At 39.7% G+C, this 10,496-nt stretch overlaps 1 protein-coding gene across 2 annotated transcripts in view; it reads left to right on the forward strand.

Annotated features, from left to right (window-relative positions):
- The first annotated feature begins 468 nt into the window (after window positions 1-468).
- Ace2 (angiotensin I converting enzyme 2) overlaps window positions 469-10,496 on the forward strand; it is a 50,869-nt gene continuing 40,841 nt past the window's right edge. Inside the window, exons 1-2 of one of the 2 annotated variants that reach the window (XM_028762128.1) lie at window positions 469-695; window positions 1,691-1,979. In XM_028762128.1, coding sequence (XP_028617961.1) covers window positions 1,794-1,979 — 186 coding nt within the window. In that variant the 5' untranslated portion in view covers window positions 469-695; window positions 1,691-1,793. Of the gene's footprint in view, window positions 696-1,610; window positions 1,980-10,496 lie in introns of those variants that run through there. The other variant, XM_028762129.1, reaches the window with a different exon arrangement.

The raw sequence follows: 10,496 nt of genomic DNA on the forward strand, positions 1-10,496 counted from the left end.
TGACTCTCATTTAATGTTGTAGAACCAAATTCATCATCTTCCTTAAAGAAGTAAGTCCTTCTCCTTTAGCTATGTATGGCTCCAGTCCTGCTCTTAGACTCCTGTAACATACAACTTAGCTCGGAGCCTGGACTCTAGAGCCAGACAGCCTGGATCCATGGCCTGCTTCCACTCCTTATTAGCCTTATTTAGGTACTTAAGCTCAATTTCACACTCCATAAAATGGTGATGTAAATGTTTGCCCACAGGTATGTTGTGATGCTTAAGTAAAATGTTACAACACAAAGCACTTTGGGCAATTACTGCTTTTTCTTATTCTACAATGGTCTGTCCAGGTTTAGAATAAAGCAAACTAGTGGAATTATTTTTCAGGCTTGGTTATTAGCATTTCTTCCAAACCTGGAAGACTTGTTTTTCTGGATGGAGAAATGTTTGCTCTGTGTGAAGGTTTCATAATCATAATCAAGCAGGCCTATGAGCTCTGCCATTTAAAGTGGCTTCTCTCTTACACTCTGGGAATGAGGACACGGAGCCAGCTGCCGAACTTCACCAGGATAACCATTAAAATCTCTTTGGAGTTCATATTGTCACGATTCCATGCCTATGGATGCCAAGGACTTGACATGGATACGCTTTGTATTTCATAATGTGGAGTCATTATTACTTCCTTGAGTTCTCAGCTAAGTTGTAAGCAGGTAAGTGAAAGGGAAAGAGGCACCTGATGAAGTCAGCCATAGAACTAGAGTGTAACATGTCTCCTGAGAAATAGAAAATGACAGCTTGAAACTTTACCAAAGCCACACAGGGTACATCAAACTCCCTATGGAGTAGAGTCTTATAATTTCTTAAATGGGCAGAGATATTAATTTATTCTTAATTTTTAGAGACAGGGTTTCTTTGTATCGCCCTGGCTGTCCTCAATTGGTAGATCAGGCTGTCCTCAAACTCAGAGATCTGCCTTCCTCTGTCCCCTGTGTGCTTGGATTAATGGCATGTACCACCACTTTCCAGCCCCATTATCTCTATGAATTTTAAGTGACTGCTTACAAAAGCTCACTTCTTTGGTTAACAGCTTTCTTTACAAATAAGCAACTTTGCCTTAGTTTTCGTAGGATTCTTAAAAAGAAAAAAAATTCAGCCAGGTGGTTGTGGTGCACACCTTTAATCCCAGTACTCAAGAGGCAGAGGCAAGCAGATCTCTGAGTTTGAGGCTAGCCTGGTCTACAGAGTGAGTTCCAGGACAGCCAAGGCTACAGAGAGAAGAAACTGTTTAAAAACACCAAGAAAGAGAGAAAGGGGAGAGGAAGAGGATGGATAGCTTATTGATAGAATTGTCAGAAAAGTTTATAAGCTCCAATATGTGTCCTACGATTTCTAATTCTAACCTCTCTCCCTTTTTTGTTACTGTAAAATCATAGTACACCCCCCTGCCCCCCAGTGAATCTTTAACAGCTTTTAAGAAACATATTAACTAAATGTCCAAGTTTTGATGTGGCCATAAAATGTTAGCAAAGCTAAGGTTTTCTAGGATTAATGAATAACATGTCTTTATTTAGTTTACTTTAAAAATCATTCTAAAATATCTGTTTACATATCTGTCCTCTCCAGGATTAACTTCATATTGGTCCAGCAGCTTGTTTACTGTTCTCTTCTGTTTCTTCTTCTGCCTTTTTTTTTCTTCCCTTCTCAGTGCCCAACCCAAGTTCAAAGGCTGATGAGAGAGAAAAACTCATGAAGAGATTTTCCTCTAGGGAAAGTTGCTCAGTGGATGGGATCTTGGCGCACGGGGAAAGATGTCAAGCTCCTCCTGGCTCCTTCTGAGCCTTGTTGCTGTTACTACTGCTCAGTCCCTCATCGAGGAAGAGGCCAAGACATTTTTAGACAAGTTTAACCAGGAAGCTGAAGACCTGTCTTATCAAAGTTCACTTGCTTCTTGGAATTATAATACTAACATTACTGAGGAGAATGCCCAAAAGATGGTAAGTTCTTGAGGCTACCTGGGGGGGGTGTTATTGATGGCTTAATAAAGATTAGAATTACTGCCTATAAAACTGGATAAGGAAATCATAGAGATCTCTAAAGCGTGAGGATGAATGACTGCCTCCGAAGCTCTGATCCTAGTGTCCCAGATGAGTAAATTCAATTGACCTTAAAGTTCATCTGGAAAATTGTTATGAATGAATTCTTTGCCCAGATTCCAGAGATGAGTGAAAATGTTTAATAAAGTTGCCATTACTATTCTCATTACATTCGGTATGTAAAGCACTCATGGAAATGTTGTAAGTCGTTATTGACTCAATAGTTTTCTTTATCTTATAATGCCAACAGGGCTATCCAAGGACTACAGATGACATATTAACTGAAAAATGCAAGTGGGGTTTACTGAAAGCAGCAGCTTAGTAATTAAGGTAACCATGGCTTAGGTGAAACTGGACCTGGGAATTCCTTCTTTCATTGTCACAGAGCTCTGAGGAATTTCCAAAGGTCACGGAAGAAAGGCTATAATTAAACTAGTCCCTAAAAAAATCTCAGCCTACTCTGGGAAAGCAGCTTATTTTGTTTGACAAGTGCAAGGACTTAGAACTTTTTTTCTTTCTCACAGATCCTGAAGTGCCTTTTAAGTATAGTTAAGTGGAGTAAAATTGAGCAACTAAATAGAAAAAACTTTTGTGTCTTTTTTTTCTTCTTCCAGTGATGCTTTCCTTCAACACTGTAGCCTAGAAACTTCCTCTCTTTCAAATGTTCAGGGGGCTGTGTGTTTACGTTATTGTCATTCATAGAACAGAGTGAGTCTGAGGACGCCTGTCTCCTTTGACATCCTATGGAAACTTCCTTTCTTTCAAATGATCAGGGGGCTGTGTCTTTAAATTATCGCCATTCATAGAACTTAGTGAGTCTGAGGATGCCTGTCTCCTTTGACATCCTATGCCCCCTGCTCATTTTTCTAAAGTTCAAGAAAACCACAGAGATTTTGGCAATGTAGTTGCCAAACGAGTTACTTTTATCTGCTCTCACACTTTAGTCTTTCCCATGGTACTTTTAGTGTAACTTTTTTTCCTCTCAGTTTCTATTTGATTTCTGTTGGAGGTCACCGACGTGTACTGTAGATTTTCTCAGTTGAATGGTTCATGGTGAGACTAATATCATACTTGAAAGCCAGCTAGCCTGGAGCTAAACTACTGACATCCAAATCCTAGCTATACCACTTTTTAGCTGGGTAAACTTGAGTTCATTAAATGAACTGTCTGGGTCTTAGTTACTTTTTGTTTTAAGATGTATTTTTATTATTTTAAAATTATATGAGTGTGTGCATGTGTGTGTGTGTGCGCGTGTGCTCATGTGTACGTATAGATGCCCATGGAAGTCAGAGATATTGCAACTCCCACAGTGGAGTTACAGGCTGTTGTGTGTTACCAGACCTAGATGCTGGAAACTTGCAACCTCTGCAAGGGAAGTATCCTTAACCACTGAGCCATCTTTCCAGCCCAGTCTTAAGTTTATTCCCTCATGAAAAAAATAACACTCACATATGCCTCATCAGGTATACTGGAAGAATGTATGATGCCTGTGGGCTTAGGAGAAAATGAAGATATCATTGTTATTAGTGTAGGAGGTGTAGGAGGGAGTTAGGGTTTTTGAAAAGGTACATACTAGTTCTTTTAAGGACCTACATATGCAGAAATTCTATTATAGAGTGAGGTGTAATGCTGTTTGCTTAAACCATCTCTGAGATTATTATGGTGTTGGGGTTAGGCTCAGTGCAAAAAAAAGAGAATGTTATCATTTTTAATTATACAGGCTGATTAGAGCAAAAACTAGAAATGGAAGGATATAAGTGATCAGATGATTTAAACCAGAGAAAAGTATGCAGCCTTTAAAGGAAAAAAAGAACATTTAAACGAAAGAAAAATGACAAAGGACTCCATGGCCCCTTCACCAGAGTGGTAAAAGGTTCACCAAAGCGCTCAGGTGAACTGGTGTGGATTTGGTTGAAGAGTGAGGCACTTGTGGGGGAAAGAAATGGTTCCTCTTCCCATTCTCTCCTAGTTTTATGTGTTGAGATTCTCTTGTATACTAGGCAGTGGACAGGCGTTAGAAGAGGTTACTGAGATACGCTGTGCTATACGGGATGTGGCCATCACATAGTAAGTATGGAGTTGGGGCAAACAATCTGGGTTCGGACCCTCCTTTGAATGTTAGAAACTGAAGGTCTTAATTGTCTTATTGACAATAGATTTTTGTCTCACATACTATATCCTGATTGCAGTTTGCTCTCCATCTCTCTCAGTTCCTCTCCACTCCCCCTGTCATCCGGATCCACCCCCTTTCTGTCTCTCACTAGAAAACAAACAGACTTCTAAAAGATAATAATAATAAAATGCAATGCAATAATAAATTAGGACAAAACAAACAAAAGAAATAGCCCAAGAAAAGGGACAAAACCCAGATATAGCCACAGAGAGTCACTCATTCATACACTCAGCAATCTCATAAAAACACTAACCTGGAAGCTGTAATATATACGCAAAAGGCCTTTAGGAGGGGGGAGGATGTAGATAAAATAAAAAATAAAATGAAAATGAAATAAAAACAACAAGTAAAAACAAAACAAAAAAGGAAATGCCCAGACTCTACATCATGAGATCAAACCCCTGCAAAGATGCTCTTGTCCATCTCCTACTAAATATGCAGCCTACCCTTAAGAGTAGTTTATTTCCCCACCGTGACTCCCGTGGAGGAAACTAAAGTTTCATTTGCAAGTGGTTATCAATTGGAGATACTGCTAGGTTAGAGATGGGGGCATGTGTCCATTTCTTTCAATTCTAGGACTCTGTCTGGCGCAGATCTGTGTAGGTCCCCCTGTGCATGCTGCCTCAGTCTCTGTGAGTTCATATGAGCTTTGATCATGTTCATTCGTTGGGCCTTGTTTCCTTAGTGTCCTTCATCCCCTCTGGCTCTTACACTCTTTCTGCCTCCTCTTCCACAGGGTTCCCTGGGCTCTGAGGGGAGGGGTTTGATGGAGATAGCTCAATTATGGCTGAGTGTCCCAAGGTCTCTCACTCTCTGCATAATGTCTGGCTGTGGGTCTCTGTATTTGTTCCCATCTGCTTGAGCAAGTATGAGCTTGGTTTTAACTTCCTTCAGATTCATTTAACTCAGATGTAAACTGAATAAAATTATGATCACATATTAATAATATAGTATGCACTATAAGGGAATGCTGGATTTAGAAAATACACAGCACATGCCTGCGTGCGTGTGCGTGTGCCTGTGTGTGTGTGTATGTATGTGTAATTGGATACTTTACCTGGCGCTAGTTTGATCTTCATCAAAAATATTATTCAGTGGGTTTGCATTTTGAAAAGTCCAACTATCTCACTGATGTCTTGAGTGTGCAGTTTTTATTTTTAGACTTTTTGGTGTATAGTACAGGGATGTAACCCAGAACCTTGAGAATGCCAGGTAAGGGCTCAGCATTGACCTACATGCTGCGCCCAAGTGGTTTTGAATAAAAATTTCTCTGGTAAGATCAGATTTGAAGGAAGCTCTCAGGCTCTTCTGATAATCACAGAACAGCTGTTGAGAAGTAGGTTTCTGGGAAAAAGCCGTCGTGTTCCTTCCTTTGCCTGCCTCTTGGCCTTGTCAGTGGAGAATTCAGGGTCAAGAATTAAGAAATATCAACCTTTGTCTGTATATTTTCACAGTACGCCTTTACTGGGCAAAGGGGAGAATGTGTCCCCATAAATTTGCATCATAGTGACCTTACTCAGTTTTATTGTGGATCAACACTTGTTTTTAGATATGCACTGACTTGCAGAATTAGACTGAGTTTGCTTGAATGAGATTATCTGAGGATCTAGTTTATCTTTTCGGGAGTTAATGGAAAATGAACTTCTTGAACAGATAAAAGAAATAGTTCTGGAATTCCTGGAGTTTAATATGTGCTCAGCAGTAACTGGCCCTTAACTGAAAACAAGTAAAATATTTGCAATTATCACCGATGCATTTGAGGTCGTTAGATTTTTCTAATCTTAGTTTCAAATGCATTTATTGCTTCAGGGAGGTTAAGCAAGTTTTGAAAAATGTTCTCCCATAAAAATAAGTATTTATAAAATGCCCAAAGAAAGTCTTTAGAAGATCACTAGCATATAGGCAAGTATTTGATAAGACTAATCCTAACTGTAACAAACACATTTACCATCAAAAGTTGTCATATATTATGGAAAGATATAAATTGGAATTAATCTGGAAAATCCAAATTGTGTATGAGTTAGCTCTTCCAAGGAGCAGATGAGCCATAAGGAATAGTTTCTGATCAGAAGAGAACCTAGAAGTCAGTTTGGATTATCTGCTGAAGAAATTAACTAAATACATTTTTGCGATGACAGTGATTACAATTGTTCAGATGATTCTGGACTATAAAGAGAGAACATTATCCTAAGCCTTTAAAAACATAATGCTGGAGGAAAGATGTAAAGAAGAAAAAAAAGTAACCAGAAATGGATTCTTGCCTTTTTTCCCAAAGAATAGTCAGAATGAATTAAGGAGGTCAGAGAGGGCTGGGAAATGTGTGACCTAGAACAAGAAAGGAGAGGATGTTGACAGTTGGGTTGGCTCAGTCTTTTTCCACCTGAAAGGCAATACAGCCGAAAGCACAACAGAGATAAATGCAAAGTAAATAGAGGGAAGCACTCTTTGCACCACAGGTGGTGAAGCTGATAAGACCTGTAAAACTTTAATCTAAAAAATGTGAGACATTGACAACTCCAAGTAGGCTTTCAAAGCATTTAAACAAACACATGGCTTGCAGCTCTACCAGTGGGTTAAGGAAGTATGGTCAATTGCACTGATGGACTGGAGTCTTCATCCTTTCCTATAATGACATCTAAGGTCATGTCACCATGCAGTGCCATCCCAGTGCAGCTTCTGGGAGTGTGTCCTTCAGTATTTGTCCCAATTTCTGTGAAGCAAGACTGATGAAAACTGGCTTAATGGGCTTGAACAATGGGGCTCATCCTTCACACCTAGGAATTTGCCAAGAGAACCTGCTCAGACTAGCCAACTCTAAGCAAGCAAGCAAGCAAGCAAGCAAGCAAGCAAGCAAGCAAGCAAGAGGGAGAGAGAGACTTGGAGTAGTTGCCCAAGCAGAAGCCAACTTCCAGAGTTGCATTGAAAATGCAGCCAAGATCAACAGAGGTGTCTGCCAACTCCAAGTTATTTTAGGCACATAAACAATAAACACTCATGCTATTGACGCTTTCTGTTGTTTCTTAGATAGTATTATTATTGTACTAGATAATTGATACATAACAGGAAATTAGACTTCATGACATTTCTATGTTCATGTCCTGTCATGGTGACATTTTTGAGGGCAACCTGCTATTTTCATATTGTCTCCTGAGGTAACTTTTAAAAGTCAGGATGTTAGGGTTGCCGGCCTGCAGATCTGGCATAGTATGTTGTTACTTAAAGTTGTGGGAACATGCCTGAAGAGAAAAGAAAGCCACAAACTTTTTCCATATGATGTCCTAAAAGGTGCTTGCCCAAAGTGAGGCAGAAACCAGGAAACAGGGATAAGAAAAAAAACTTGGCTCAAAACAGCTTTTTAAAACTCCCTACTTTTCTCTACCATGGTGTTCGTGTGGCTAACTCCAGCTATATACTCTTGTCTTCTTATGAGGCTTTTGAGATTATATTATTTCTGACCAAGAAATAAAATCAAGGATCACTTTATTTCTCAATGTATTTGGATGAAAACTGGTAAAAAAAAATCATATATAATTCCAATGGGAGTCATTGTACAATAACCAAGCTGGGTCTCTAAGTATCATAGTTAGAGTCTCTAGCTATGATAAAACACCAAAATCAATTTGGAGATGAAAGGGTTTATTTCATCTTACTTGTTTGGGTAACAGTCCATCACTGAGGGAAGTCAGGGAAATGTCAGTAATTCCCCCCAAAACAGACTGGAGCCGATCTGATGCAACTCACAGCTAGCTTGCCCCACCCAGTAACACCACCATCATGCAGGACAGTTTTAGTCATGGAAGAGCCCCAAATGTCTATGGGGCAAGATTTATAGTAAGCAGCAAGCGGGGAGTACATGTGCAAGCATCTAATTGGAAAGCTACTGTGGCTTTTAACATAATTGGCTGGTGCTGGGAGTCATATCCTAAACTTAATTTCTGCTTCCCTCTGCATTGGTGGTCGTTAGGTGTGTGTGTGGGGGGGTGGTATTGTAACCTGGGGGGTGTAGGTTTGTTGGGGGAATAACCTGGAGACACTGGTCTTGTTGAGGGTGTAACCTGGAGATGCTGGTCTTGTTGGGGATTAGCCTAGAGACTAGAGCAAGGCTGTAGTTTTGTTGGAGGCAAACTTGGAAACTAATGCTAGGTATCAGCCTGTTAATTTATCTGAATTCAAACTTAGGTCAAGTTCTCTAAAATGGAGTCTGAACTTACAAGATTTGGCCTATCAAGGGCAGGGGAACTCAAAGCAGGAAGCTGGAAGCAAAAACTGAAGCAGAAGCCACAAGGAATGCTGTTTACTGGTTTGCTCCTGGTGACTTGCTAAGGTTGCTTTCTTAGATACCCCAGGACCACCTACCCAGGGACAGGACAACAGCACCCACAGACTTGCCTATAGGCCAGTCTGATGGAGGCCTTTGCTCAGTTGATCTTCCTTCTTCCTATATGACCCTAGCTTATATTGTTGACAAAAATCTAACCAGGACAATAATTGATTCACAAAGCATGACACACATATTTTAGCTATATTCAGCTTACTGTCACTTAACATTTCTAGCTGAAAATTTCATCATTATCTGCACAATTGGAAATGTTTCCCAGAAAAGATGATTTTTCTATTTGCGTCTATGCTTCTATACTAATAGGTTAGTCTAGCAGTTGATATTTAAAAGCTTTTGTTTAAAAAAAAACCAAAAGAGGTTTACATGTAGTTCAGAAATTCAGTGAAAATTCATTACAAACTCTTGTAATAGCATGTACAGCAAATCTTCACAAGAAATGTAGACTGAGTATCCAGTGGCTAAAGTGTAACAAACTTCTCAGTAAAATGACACTACTTCTTTTTTAAGGCATTGCCCTTTCATTGTAGTTTATAGTGGTTTGATTTTTGAAATAGAATTCTTTGTAAATCTTCCTCAAGGGCACAGGTATAGGTACGAGTGTGTGTGTGCTTGTGTGAGTGTGTGTGTTTTTATGTCCAGAGGTTAACCCTGGGTATCAATGCCCAGGGTCTAGCCAATCTTATTTTTGAAACAGGGTCTTTTGCTGAACCTAGAACTCACCATTTGATTAGACTAGTTGGCTAAGATGTCCAGGGATCTTCCTGGCTCCATCTCTCCTGTTCTGAAATTACAGATGAGTGTCACGATGCCTGACTTCTTAAGGTGGGTTCTGGGAATTACAGTCAGGTCCTGATGCTTGCACAGTGAGTACTTGCTTTCTAAGCCATGTCCCTTGAAAATCCTTTTTATTTGTAATTCAACTCAATCCTGATTTTCTCTGCACACAAAGATATTTTAGGGAAAAATCTGGGCCTCCTAACAACAATTTCAAAACAGTTATTGTTGGTTTTTAATAAAAAGGTCAGTAGCTCTCCAGCAGTGTAGAGTGTCTCTGGATCATTTGAATACTAGAGAGAGCAAGAGGATCCCAGTATTTAGCAATAACTATGGCAAGCACCCCCTCACTCCTGTCCATTCCCTGAAAAGCATTTTGAAGATTGCCTTGTAACTATTTAAAAAAAATCAGAAGTTGTTTAGAGAGAGTAGGAAGCCAGTGCTTATTCTCTTGGTGATCTCTAGGGCCCTTCAGCGTTTTTGCTGGGTCCTTTAGAGTCTCTGGGCATACCCATTACCCTTTCATATTACTACCCCAGGGGAACTCAGGGCCTGAAAATACTAAATAAACTGCTAGTCTCCATTCAAGGAAAAAATGTTGATTTAATCCTTGTCTCTAATGGTTCCATGTCAAGCTTCACGGCATATGTAACCTGTATCTGAGAACACGTGTGGGGGAAGATCAGCATGATACAAGGATACCAGAATTCAGGGCTGAGTACTTTTTTCCCATAGAAGATAAAAGACAGGAAAAAAATAAAAATGCGTTCAGAAGTTTAAAAGCTTAAAATGTCAACCCTCTCAAGGAATATATAGAAAGGTTTTGGAGTTCTAGGCTGGAGTGACAGTATTCATATAACTTGTGTTATGTACTCCATTGAATAGAATACATTTCTTTTTCCTTTGCAAATCTCTGGATATGTTGAGTGACCAAGGCAGCCTTATCCTCTGATCATCATGCAGCCTTGAAGATCTTATCTGGAAACTAGAGCAGCATATGGGGTTTGAGGATAGAGCTTTGCCAAGGAGGTTATACAAGTGTAACATCCCAGATGAGGTTGTACAAGTGTAACATCCCAGATGAGGTTGTACAAGTGTAACATCCCAGATGAAGTTGTACAAGTGTAACATC

This window comes from Grammomys surdaster, unplaced genomic scaffold (genome assembly GCF_004785775.1).
Source record: "Grammomys surdaster isolate TR1022 unplaced genomic scaffold, NIH_TR_1.0 131, whole genome shotgun sequence".
Classification (NCBI taxonomy): Eukaryota; Metazoa; Chordata; class Mammalia; order Rodentia; family Muridae; genus Grammomys; species Grammomys surdaster.